Source organism: Pipistrellus kuhlii, unplaced genomic scaffold (genome assembly GCF_014108245.1).
Source record: "Pipistrellus kuhlii isolate mPipKuh1 unplaced genomic scaffold, mPipKuh1.p scaffold_m20_p_6, whole genome shotgun sequence".
NCBI classification, from domain to species: domain Eukaryota; kingdom Metazoa; phylum Chordata; class Mammalia; order Chiroptera; family Vespertilionidae; genus Pipistrellus; species Pipistrellus kuhlii.
Genome location: NW_023425562.1, coordinates 32207888 through 32221619, shown reverse-complemented (window position 1 = coordinate 32221619; position 13732 = coordinate 32207888). Strand labels below are relative to the sequence as shown.

The 13732-nt window shown below is 34.5% G+C and overlaps 1 protein-coding gene across 12 annotated transcripts in view; it reads left to right on the top strand.

Moving 5' to 3' along the window:
• SMCHD1 (structural maintenance of chromosomes flexible hinge domain containing 1) overlaps window positions 1-13732 on the top strand; it is a 112699-nt gene extending 98967 nt beyond the window's left edge. For 6 of the 12 annotated variants that reach the window (XM_045574892.1, XM_036417730.2, XM_036417728.2 and 3 more), the window contains 7 exons: window positions 798-988; window positions 1408-1517; window positions 1783-1853; window positions 4098-4269; window positions 9405-9566; window positions 10064-10178; window positions 12553-13732. In XM_045574892.1, the coding sequence (XP_045430848.1) occupies window positions 798-988; window positions 1408-1517; window positions 1783-1853; window positions 4098-4269; window positions 9405-9566; window positions 10064-10178; window positions 12553-12577 (846 nt within the window). In that variant the 3' untranslated portion in view covers window positions 12578-13732. Of the gene's footprint in view, window positions 1-797; window positions 989-1407; window positions 1518-1782; window positions 1854-4097; window positions 4270-9404; window positions 9567-10063; window positions 10179-12552 lie in introns of those variants that run through there. The other 6 variants (XM_036417729.2, XM_036417732.2, XR_006740367.1 and 3 more) reach the window with 6 other exon arrangements.

Sequence of the window (13732 nt, the reverse complement as noted above, 5' to 3'; positions counted from 1 at the left end):
TTTTTTATCTTCATTTACATTTGCTAGTTTTCTGCATGTCTTTTTTCCACTAACTTCAAGAGAATTGGAGTACAAAGGTGGACATCATGATGTTTCTAAGAGTGACAGACTACTTTCTCATTGCTAGGGCAGGTATGAATAAAGGTTAGATGTGACCATTCCAGTGCAGTGAATGAAATTTTTAAATTGTTCTCAAAATTTCAACCCTGTTGTATTTTGAGCAAGAATGTTTGTGACTAAGGTATTAGTAAATAGGAGGGTGCTTATTTAGCCTAAATTCCAAAGTGTTCTTTTAAGCAGAAGAAATTCTTATTTGTGACATTTACACTAGTTTTCTGAACAAAACTCTCTAGTAGTAGAGTAAAATATCTACTTAGAAGGGTATGGTATGTAACTATATTTATGTTTAATTGAATCTTAAAGTCCATTTATTGTAGATGCATATTACTTAAATGTATTTTAAGGTTACTTAATTAAAACACATTCCCAATTGTGGAGATAGTAAAGGTGAAAAGTGTACTTCATTAATTATCAGGTAATAGTACAAAAAAATTTTTATTTGCTCATTTGTAAAATTTATTGGAGTTTAATTTGTACAACAATTCTTTCCAAAATTAACAACAGAATAGTTTGATATTCAAACCAGTAAGTTTTTAAAGTTTGATAATTTTTTGTGAAAATTATGTGAGTGTTCCAGAGAAGTGTTTTTACTCCTTAGACTTGGATTTTTAAAATATTTATTATCAAATTTTTATATATTTAGAGTTTTATAGTTGTTTTTTTTTAATGGATTATAGATTGCACACCTGGCACAAATTGAAGATGATAGAGCTGCAATGGTTATTTCTTGGCATCTGGCAAGTGATATGGATTGTGTTGTCACCTTGACCACTGATGCTGCGCGTCGTATCTATGACGAAACCCAAGGTCGTCAGCAAGTGTTGCCACTTGATTCTATTTATAAGAAGACTCTTCCAGATTGGAGAAGGTTAGAAAAAAGTGGAAGTAATTTTTTTCCCCTGCAGTAATATACATATTTAAACTAAGCATGGAATTTTAAAATAATTTCTCAAAAAGATGCCTAAAACAGAGAAGTGACTCATCAACATTATTCTATCTTTATCTTCATCACAAATGTGTATACTTCATTAAGATGAATTACATATGCTGACCATGTTTAATTTGCTAATTAAATGTAATTTATATATATGAAACATACACACAAGCACACACACACATAAACTCATTTCTAAGGGCATAATCATTTAGGAGTTTTACTTGTGGATGGAGAGTTGATTTAATGATTACAGTAATATGCAATATCTTCATGTTTTTCATATTTTATATTTTTTAATTTAAAAGTTATGAGTTTTGTTTAATACTTTTTAAATTTTTCTTTTCATTCAGACCTTTGCCTCATTACCGAAATGGAAAATTATATTTTAGACCCATTGGAGATCCAGTCTTTGCCCGAGATTTGTTAACGTTTCCAGATAACGTAGAACATTGTGAAACAGGTGAAGGAAATTATGATGACTTTATTTTATAATTTATATGTGATCAGACATATAAATTACTGATTATGGAATTTATGTTCTTATTTCATTTATAAGTAACAATTTTATTAATATTTAATTCTCTAATTTTTTCCAATTATAGGAAAGTGTTGAATAAAATTCTAAACTAGCAGTCTTTGTTTAAAAAATGTTCAGTGTGTGTTAATATTTTAATATAATAAAAGAATATGTTATAAGTTAAAATTTTGTTTATTGAATTTTTTAGTGTTTGGTATGCTATTAGGAGACACCATTATTTTGGATAATTTGGATGCTGCCAATCATTATAGAAGAGAGGTATGTATTGAATTCATTTTTAACTTGTAGCTCTAATTCTATTATGTATTTTTTAAATTTAATATATTGTAGACCTATATGGGGAAAGAAGTTATTTTATGATAAATGTGAAAATGATTAAGTAACCTTGTGAAAACCCATTTAAATCCTACATATCAATAAGCAACATAAAATTGAGTAAAATAATGAATGGGCCATCATACAAGTTAAAATCATGCATGTTTGGGGGCTATGAAATTATCGAAGACTCAAAAACTAATATCTATTATTGATGATGGTATTGGAAATTGGAAAAGAGTGCTATCATTAATGTTGGTAGAAATGTAATTTTATGTATTCCTTTTTTATTAGTTGTTAGGGCTACTGTAACAAAGTACCACAGACTGGGTAGCTTAAACTACAGAAATTTATTGTGTCTCAGTTCTAGATGTTTGAAATCCATATTCAAGGTCTGAACAGGGTTGATTCTTTCTGAGGGCTGTGAGGGAATAATATCTTTCAGGCCTCTGTCCTTGTTTTGTCGGCTTCTATTTATATCTGTGCATAACTATATCTCCTTTTTGTAAAGGCACCATTCATTGAATTAGGGCTGTCTTTTTCTCTCTTTTAAGAGAGAGAGTAGAAGAGAGGGAAGGAAGGAGGTGAAGAAAAGAGAGAGAGAAACATTGATGTGAGAGAGGTACAAAGATTGATTGCCTCCCAGACATGCCCTGACGGGGGCCAGGAATCAAACCTGCAACCCAGGTATGTGCCCTGACTGGGAATAGAACCCACGACCCTTGAGTGTGCTGGTTGATACTCTGACCAATGAGCAACACTGGCCAGGGCTAATTACCACACTTTAACTTGCTTGCTTCTGTAAAGACCTTACCTTTAGATAAGATCACATCCTGAGGGATACGGGTTAGGACTTGAACCTAAGAATTTTGACATATAATTCAACCCATAACATCTTAGAAGGCACAGCTGGGCAGTATACATGCTTCAGTCATCTATTACTATATAACAAACATTCCAAAAGTTGCTTTAAACAGTAACACATATTATTCCCATATATCTGTGAGTTTCTCCAAGTAGTGATAGGTGATCCTTTCCCAATAAACTGGAACTCCCAAAGGGTTAACCCTTAGTGTAAAAGTAAACAAAGAAATATACCTGTTACTTTGGTCTCAACTCCAAGTGTCCCTGGAGACTGCAAGCAAATTGCCTCTTTTGAACCTTTGGTTTTATGAAGAAGAAAAGAAAAAAAGATTAAATTGTTTTCCTGGAGAATTCAATAGGTTGCCCTATCAAAGTATAACAGGTTTGCCCTCATGTCTGTCTGTAGCCTGCATTCATAATATTTGGATGGTCTAAAAAATCTGAAGGTAAATATCTGGTTTCATATGGTGCTGAACTGATAGTGTCCTTAGATATGTGATCAGAGGAAACACAGATTCTCTCTGGAGGAATTCATCTTTATCTTTGAACTGAAATAATTTCTATATTGAACATAGAGCAGGCTTTAAAAATATGTTTAATATAATTCAAGAAATAAAAGTATTAAAAATTAGGAAAGCAGCCCAGCTGGCATGGCTCAGTGGTTGAGTGTCAACCTATGGATGGGAGGATATGGTTTGATTCTCGGTCAGCACATGTCCAGATTGCGGCTCCATCCCCAGTGGAGGTTGTGCAGGAGGCAGCAAATCAGTGATGCTCTCTCATCATTGAAGTTTCTATCTCTTTCTCCCTCTCCCTCCTTTCCTCTCTGAAATCAATTGTGTGTGTGTGTGTGTGTGTGTGTGTGTATGTGTATTGTAGTATTGTCCACTAAAGATTAAGCACTATTATTTTCAGTTTGTATTTTCTTCTCTGCCTTTTTTTTTTTGTCATCTGTAAAATTTGTATTTAACAGAAGCTACTGATTCTGCCTTGATACTGCCATAGCTTTCAGAAACACAGCCTACTCTTGCTGGTCCCTCTCTCTTCCTTCTTATCAAGCAAACTGTCAGTTTCACTTTTTTCCATTTGTGTTGTCACTATTCTAACTTAGGCTAACACTTGAGAATCATTCATATTAACTTATTGCCCTGCCTTTGTTTTTTCCCCAATTCATCTTATATATCACTAGCTTATTAAAATATATAAATACTAGCATGGGCATGTCATTTCTAATCTCAGAATTCTTAAATGATTTCTCCTTTCATAGAACAATTGAAATAAGTTTTATGGACTCACTAATTAATATCTGTTTATTTAAAATAGGTTGTTAAGATCACACACTGCCCTACACTGCTCACAAGAGATGGAGATCGCATTCGAAGTAATGGAAAGTTTGGGGGCCTTCAGAATAAAGCTCCCCCAATGGACAAACTTCGGGGAATGGTATTTGGAGCTCCAGTACCAAAGCAGTGCCTGGTCTTAGGGCAACAAATAGGTAAGTTGGATAAGTTCCTAAATAACAATTTCCCATTTAATTTTAATTCTTTATCTGGGGCTTGTGTATTGATATTCTAACATGAAAAATAATCCAGTAACAAATATGAATAAGCCGAAACCAGTTTGGCTCAGTGGATAGAGCATCAGCCTGAGGACCGAAAGGTCCCAGGTTTGATTCCAGTCAAGGGCATGTACCTTGGTTGCAAGCACATCCCCAGTAGGGGGTGTGCAAGAGGCGGCTGTTTGATGATTCTCTCATCAATGTTTCTAACTCTCCCTCTCCCTTCCTCTCTGTAAAAAATCAATAAAATATATTTAAAACAAAAAAAAACAAATACGAATAAAATGTTTTTGTTCTTGACATGTGACCTCCCCCATTTTCCCTTCTATGAGTTCTTTTTAGTTAGCCATGTACTTGTTTTTATATCTGTGCTCTGAAGTGTACATACAGATGACACTTGAACAATACAGGTTTGAATTGTATGTCTACTTACATGAGGATTTTTTTTTCACTAAATATACAGTTGTCCCTCTATATCTCCAGGTTTTGCATCCTTGGAGCCAACCAACAGCAGATTGAAAACAGTATTTTCCATCTGCAGTTGGGATTTCACAGATGTGGAGGGCTGACTCTATTCCTTGTTCTACGCCATGTTTTGTAAGGGACTTGGGCATCTGTGAATTTTGGGATTCAGAGGAGCGGGGAGAAGTGGTCAGCACCCCTAACCTATGTTATCTAAAGGTCACCTGTACTTTCCCAGGAAGCCTGCTCCAGGCTTTACCTTAGAGCCTATTTGCTCTTAATTTTATATAGCTTTAATATACTTGGGTACCTACTTTTTCAGCAAAAAAGCGGTTTGTTGTTATTAATATTTTATAAAAATGTGGTAAATCACATAAAATTTATCATCTTAACCATTTTTAAATGTGTAGTTCAGTAGTATTAAGTACATTCACATTGTTGTGCAACCAGTCTTCAAACCTTGAAACGGAAACTCTGTACCCATTAAACAGCTGCTCCTCTTGACCCCTTACCCTGGTGTCCTGACAGCTACTAGGGTTTCTTTTCTCTGAATTCGAGTATTCTAGGCCCATTATATAAGTGGACTCACACAGTGTTTGTCCTTTTGTGACTAGCTTGTTTATTTCACTTAGCTTAATGCCTTCCAGGTGCATCCACGTTATCAGAAAACCCTTTCTTTTTAGGATTAATATTCTGTTGTGTATATATACCATATTTTGTTCTTAAATTGTATTAAAGCATGACAAACATACAGAAACATGTACATTTCATGACATACTGCTTGATAAATTTTCACAAGATAAACAACTTCCCTCTTCAGAAAATAACTTTCTTAACTTAAAATAGCATAGATTAGTTTGTTCATTTTTGTATCTTATGTCAATGTTTCCCAAACTTTTGACATATGTGTACCCCTTCTATAATTTTCGTAACACTGAGTACCCCTCATACTCATGAGAATGTAGAATTAGGCGCAGCTAAGCACGGTGCAGTGCATATCCCCACCAAACTCTGGTGCAACGCGTACCCCCACCAAACTCTTCCTGTACCCCTGGGGGTATGCATACCACACTTTGGGAAACACTGCCTTATGTGAATGGAATCATGCATTGCATATTCTTTTGTGTGTCTGGTTTTGTTCACTCAATACTGTGTGTATAATTGTAGTTCATTTACATTGCAGGATTGTATTCCATTGTGTAAATATACCATAGTTTATTTCTTTATTCCACTGTTGAGGAATTTGGATAGTATTCAGTTTTTTGTTGTTACTTCAGACCCCAGCGATTTTAGAATAGTAGGTGGGAAACGTAGTGGGAAAAAGTTATTTTATATTCTTTTATGAGATGGTTAGTCAGGTGCAGCTATAACGGGAGAAAGGGAAGACTGGAAAACAAAGTTTATGACACTCACAGGTCCTAGAGACAGAAGTTACCACACACCGTGCAGGGCCACATGGAAAAACACCCATGTGGTTAAGAGGCAGAAGACAGGAAGGAGAATGCTGAGGCCACAGCATTTATAGGAGTTTCTGAGGGAGAGCCACATATTACAGGATGAGCCATTCCAATGGGCTTTGGGTTATAGGCGTGGTCTAGCTAGTTGCCTGGTAACTGGCCCTGAGATGATAAGGCAGAAGAATATTGGGTCTTGGTGTGCACAGGCCAGATAGAGGAGGTTTGGCTCCGGATTAGTTACTTATCAAAGGTACACCGGGCCCTTTGCTATCTTCAAGTATTGGCTAACTCTGTGAGGGCAGTCTGCTTCCCAGCCAGAAAGGTTTTTAAAGATGTCAAAATATCACAATATATAGAAAATTAAAATGATATACAATACAGAGGCCCATTACGTCAGTTTATGATGGCATTGAATGCTTACAAAAATCTTCTTTGTAGACAGTAAATGAACATCTTAAATGATAAGAAGTAAGGGGGGGGAAAGCAGTGAATCGACATAAAAAAGCCTCAACCCTTAATCACTCTAGCACTACAGTTTATGCTGTGTTCCATACACAGGTGCCACACAAACAGAATTTCCAGTTTACCTGGGTACCTGGATATCAGTATACCCATCAGGCATTATCTATAGAATTTAGAGAAGAAAATATTGTAATTAAAGATTTGTGTGCTCTATTGGGCCCATTGTTTGAATATGTAAGGTTGATAGAAAATACAAGGACTTCAGAAATATAACAGATACTTAATCCTTTGGATATATATTTCAAAGATACAGTCCATATACAAACTAATGATTCAATCATAAAAATTCGAATATTTGAGAAATAAGTTTTTAAAAATCAAACAAGACAGTTTAAGATTACTGATGTGTACAAAGTACTTTTGGTTGTAAGCAATAGCAGCCAGCCCTGGCCACTTGAAGCAAGAAGGAAATGTTTTAGAAGCAATCACAGATTCAAAGAAGATTAGCAATAAACAAGGACAAAACCAGAAATGGCTCTGAGACTTTCAGCAGCTTTGAGTTTCTTTCACCTTCACCCTGGAGTGCATCTTTTAACACTACTCAGATTCTATTATACAACTCCTAGGAGTGAGATTTTCCCCCATGAGTCAACCAGCATAGTAAAAGACGAGATAAAACAGAGCTTTGGGGAGGATCCTTCTAGTGTATCATGGGATGTTTGCAGAGAAAAAACAATTTTCAATTACACTACCTCCACAAAAATTGTACTAACACAATTACAAGCAGAATGTCTTCAAATAATTTTGCCTACATAGTGTTTTGCATTGTAATATTTAATATGAGGTAACAGCAAATCAGACTAAAAAATAGAAGAAATGAATATTTACATGTTACAAAATAAGATGATTAGAAATAAGACCTTGAGCAACATTTAAATACATTAAATTCTTTAATTAAAAAGCAGACACTTAGCCCTGGCCCATGTGGCTCAGATGTTTGTAGCATTGTTGTGTGCACCAAAAGGTGGCGTTTGATTCCTGGTCAGGGCACACCCAGGTTGCTGGTTCCATCCCCCATCCTGGCATGTTCGGAAGGCCAGCCTGTCAATGTTTCTCATACATTCATTTTCTCCCCCTCCCTCCCTCCCTCCCTACCTCCTCCTTCCCCCATCTTCCCCTTCCTCTCTAAAATCAATTTGAAAAAGTAAAAAGACTATCACCCGACTCTTAAATAATATCTTTCACGGTTTTATATGTAAACTACACTTTATTCTCATGAATATTGGTCATTTTTGTGCCAGACATTAAATATTTTAAGGTTTGTGAGCCAAGAGGTAAAATCAAGGGTAGTATTAAGGTATTTATATAACCATTTAGAATATAACCATTATAATTGTATAAAGCATTCTTGGCTCATGGACTGTAGTTTGCTAACCCTGGACTAGAGTGTAGTCACTGTATTTAATATTTAGTATCAAGTAAATTTTACAGACAATAGTCTCAAATTTGAATAATTTAATATATTTACTTTTACTTTTTTTAATTGAATTTATTGGGGTGACATTGGTTCACAAAACAATACAGGTTTTAAGTATACAACTCAATGAAACATCATTTACAGACTGCATCGTATGCCCATTGCCCTAAACAAAAACTCTTTACACCCTTCTTCCCCTCCTCTGTCTTTGCCCCCTCCACCTAGCCTCACCCCCCTCTCCTCTGGCTATCACCACACTATTGTCTGTGTTGCACTACATTTTAAGAAAAGTAATATAAGGAAAGTTAATTTTTTTTTTAAAGTATTCTATCAAAAGTGCATCTTTGAAAGCTGTGTTTAAGGTAACAGTTACGTCTGTTAGGAACAGGGGTTTTCTGACAGTCTTCCTTTAATGCATTAGCATCCCTCCTCAATGTGTCTATCGAGTTAGATCAGACACGTTACAGAGCACTTTGATGTAGAAAACTCCTTACACAGAAATGAATTTATTAAAGCCGATCAATTGAAGAAAATTAAAATTTAGCAGGTTAATAGTTTTGTGCTCAGGTCTAAAGTGTGCTTTTTTATTTCATTTATTTACATTGAATGTTTTGTGGCCTTAAAAATAGTTCCCACATGTTACTGTAACATACCCTATTTCCCCGAAAATAGGACAGTGTCTTATATTAATTTTTGCTCCCAAAGATGCGCTAGGTCTTATTTTCAGGGGATGTCTTATTTTTCCATGAAGAAGAATACGGTACACATTTATTGTTAAATGAAAATAAAGGAAATTTATTAGCTGTATATGGTACGGTAGTACGGTAGTTGTCAACACAAACCAGACAAATTGTGAATCCTACAGTATCAAGAATTTACTCATTTATTCAATGACAGTCATCTCATCATATTCTGGAACATCATCATAACAATCCAAGTCCTGAATTTCCTGGTGAATTGCTTGTGACTCCATTTCTTTCAGAATCAGTGGACCAAATCTCTCATGTTTAGCCTAGGGGGGGGGGGGGCTTATTTTTGGGGGGATGCCTTATATTTCACTCAGAAGGAAACCTGTAAGTAGGTCTTATTTTCGGAGGATGTCTTATTTTCGGGGAAACATGGTAGTACCCAATGTTGCTAATTCTTATTTCCTAAAACCCTAATTTCATATGATATCAGTAGTTTTAAATCAAATGCCTTTGGTTTCTTTGCAGATCTTCTTCAACAGTATCGTAATGCTCTGGACAAGTTGAACAGTTTGACCAAGGAACTTAACAGTGAATTAGAGTACCTGCAATCTCCAGAAATGAAGAAGAAAAAACAAGAACTTGATGAACGAGAGAAAACTCTGAAACTAATGGAGCAACAGCTTCTAGGTATGTGCTTACTTTTTGTCAACGTCTATTTTGTTAGCATGAAGATGAATATTAATGATTAAAGAGGTTCAACCATAAGAAAGAATGCGAATGATCCAGAACTTAAATCTACAGACTCTTGACCTCTAAGTCATCTGACAAGTGGTTTAAACTATTTTCTCAGCAGGAGTAGTAAGAATCATTCTCAGTATTATTTATTCTTCGTCTATAAATTAAGATGTGTTTGCTTTTCATATATATGAAATATATATATATATATATTAATTCCAGAGAAGGAGAGAGACAAAAACGTCAATGATGAGAATCATTGATTTACTGCCTCTTGCACTCCTCCCTACTGGGGATCAAGCCTGCAACCTGGGCATGTGTCCTTGACTAGAATTGAATCTGGGACCCTTCAGTCTGCAGGCCGACACTGAACCAAACCAGTTAGCACTGTATTTGCTTTTCTTGCTTACAATTTCAGTCTTCTAAAAGTTAATTTTCTATCGTTATAGGTATAACTCCCATGCGTAAGTGCAGTGACTCCTTATTTCATCCAGCAAAGGTTGAAATGGCAGATTGTCCAAATCCTCCTAAAAGAATGAGAAGAGAAATTACAAGACAAAATAGGTGAGTCTATTTATGATCTGAGACTTAACATTGGTTAGTTTATCAAAAGTCTTGTCTCATTATGCTTTAAAAAATAGCGTGAGTTTATTTTTAATTTCCCCCTTGATCTGGAATTAGCATTTTTTTTAATTGAACCAAGTGATGTATAATGAAAGAAAACATAATCATTAAATTCTTCTAGGATACTCCCGTTTTCTACATAATGTTTGCTAATTATTTGGAAAGTTTAATAGTTTATTTTTATATGTTAAAAGTTAATATTTAAATTGCTCTTCTGTTGTTTGGCTTAACTTTAAAAAAAAACTGCATTCTGCTTCATAGGATCAGCAACTTGGTAAGTATAGAATATGCAAAACCATTTTACATTACTTATTTTAAAATTGCATATCATGTTTGGTTTAGAAAACCTTATACCATTTAGATAGCTCACCAAAAAAACAACAAAGCCATCCGTAACCTAACTCAATAGTAAGAAAATTATCCTTTTTAGATTAGATATTAGTGAGGCCCTCACACAGAAGGATACCATGGTATAAGGGTTTCTTGTATATCATTTTTAAAAGTTTAAATATAGCCTTTTCCTGTAAACATGTCTCATATTAACCTTAGAGAAGGAGTTCCTTTGAGACTGTGGTATTTGGAATTTGTATCCAAGCCCCTTTATTTACACTAGAGGCCTGATGCATGAATTTGTGCACAGGGGTGGAGACCCCTCAGCCCAACCAGGTCCCTCTCCAATCCAGGATGCCTCAGAGGATGTCCAACTGCCGGTTTCAACCTTACGTCCCTCTCACAATCCAGAACTGTTGGCTCCTAACTGTACAGCTGCCTGCTGCCTGATGGCCCCTAACTGCCCCCTGTCAGCCTGATCACCCTTAATCATCCTGATCACCCCTACCTGCCCCCCCCTGCTGATCGCCATCCTGATCACCATCCTGATCACCCCTAACTGCCCCCCCTGCTGGCCTGGTCACCACCAACTGCCTCCCTCTGCCGGCCTGGTTGTCCCTAACTGCCCCTCCCAATGGCCTGGTCACCCCTCACTGTCAAGGAAAGGTGGAAGAGTGTAAATTTTCTCAGAGAGTGAAAGGGAGAACCATTATTATCAGTGCAGACATCAAAAGGTCGCCATTATTGTTTAGCTTTGTGTTGGCAGTGTTAGAAGTTTTAGGTTGAAAATTTGGTATATTCTAGCCTATGGCTTTCTCCCTTTTTGCATCTTGTTTATCTTTGGGAAATTTAAAATCACTCTAAATTTTCATTTAAAATTTAAATTTCATAAGTTTCTATATAAAACATAAATTAGTGTTTAGTAATTTTCTCATACACAATCATATACTCCATAAATTTTGGACTAATCTCACACCATCTCAAAAACATTAAAACATTTGAGCAGCATCTTACTATTGAAATAATGGTATATTTCATCCATACAGTCAGGAACAAATTAAATAATAGGAAATAGCAACAAAATGTGTGTGTATGTTTTTATTTATATTTACATATGTGTATTACATAGTTATATATTATAAGCTTTTATAGTTATTACCATATTTCATCAACTTTAAGATGTTATTTATTTTAATTCATTATAAGAGAAACATTATAGAAACTTTTGTTAACATTAAAGAAAAACACTGCATATTAACTCATGACATTCCAAGGTGGATTTTAGTGGACTGTACAGTCGACAAAATATACTTAGCACTATGGAATACTACTACATAGTAGACTCATTTTCTTTAATAGAGACTTAAGTTTTCTAATTCATTTTCTACTCATAAAGATAAAAAATTAGCTTTATAAAAAATGTGTATCTTTTTGGAAATAGGAGTTTAAGGAACTATCATTAAAAAATAAATTATTTAGATATACCTGAATAAAAATGTCTGCATAGATTTATATGCAAGGTATTCACTATGTTCATCTCTATGTAAATAGAAATATAAGTATTTGTTTGTGTGTTTTTTCTTTTTCCTTGTCTTTATAACTTTTGTAATAAGCATTATAATTGTTAATTTTTTAAATTATATTATAATTTCATTTAAGGAAAAGGGGGATAAGTAAGTGAAAATCTTCAGATTTGGTGTCTGAGGTACACCATTGTAAAAAACTGTTACAAATTACCCCTTCTATATATGTTTGCTGCTTTTATTTTAAGGCTTTTTTACTTCCCCCCCCCCCCCATACATGTCAAAGAAGTGATTATGTACAAAGACTTAATTAAATATGATTATACAAAGAATTATCATAATAGCCCAAATATCCTGTATGGATATTTAACCATACAGGTCTAATGAGGGAGTTTGGGAAAGGAAAACTTTGACTTATATAATTTATTATTTTTTTCTTTTTCTTTTTCCATTATGACCAGAACTGTAACCAAAACAAATGTGTGAAAGGTGACAGAGAAGAGGGGACCTTGGTCTCAGTTGAATACCCTGCCTTCGGCAGCTCTGTTTTGGAAGACTAAGGAGATGATTTACCAGACTGAATACCTATATGGGGACAGTACAAGCACCTGGGCATTCATTTCCATGTCTGTCCAGATGGGACTGAAAGCAACCATTCAGTTTTATGACTCTTACTGGATGATATGCATTTTCTGTAATTATTCCAGTCCACATGCCCTTTGGTTGTCATTATCTTGCAAATGTGTCAGAGGAAAATGTGCAAATATAGCAGTGACTGTAAAATTGGCACATAGCATTGATTAATCCTGAAGAAAAGTTTATGAATTATTTTCAATATGATTACTATGAATTTGCTAGAACTATTTCTTGGAAACAATTTTTTTTAATAACTTTTGTGTAAATTTATTTAACAAAACTCTTGTTGGTTGTGCCTAAGGAAAGTTCCAGAGGTTAGGTATTTAATTTAAATATGTGAGGAAACTCTTAATGAAGAATTCAAAAGAGAAAAGAAAAAGCACCAGGTATCTGGGAATTCAAATGTTAAAATACATGAAAAAAAATAGTAACTACATGAGTGAACTTGTGACAGCAGTAGCATTTTAAATTTCTAAAGACTTTACCCTTGTATATATAAAATAGGCCACAGCATCCATTTTTATAAGTATTGTTTAATTCTATTAATACTAGATTATATAGTCTCAGCCTTAATTCTACATTTGCATTATTTTGTAATTTTTTATTACTATTTTTAAAGATTTAAAGAAGTTGTACACTTCCATATCAATGCAATAAGGCCCTGCTAGAAAGGTACTTCCAACACATCTGAATTGTGTATTAAAGCTAACATGTCAATATATATGTCTTTGTATAAGTCAAGTTGTATTGTTCTGTAAAGTTACTTTGTAAGGAAATACTTTTGGTACAGTTTGTGTCCCTGGAAATGTGTATTTTTAATCCTTTCTAAATACACAGTGAGGTTAATAACTGGTGGTTTTCCTATTGAATAGTTTTTTTTTAATTGAAAGCTTTCTAAAAGTTATTACCTTAGTAAAAGTTATTACAATGTTAACCTGTCTTTATAATTGGAAGTCATTTAACTGATTTGCTTAACAGACAAATAAAATGGCAATAATAGAATTA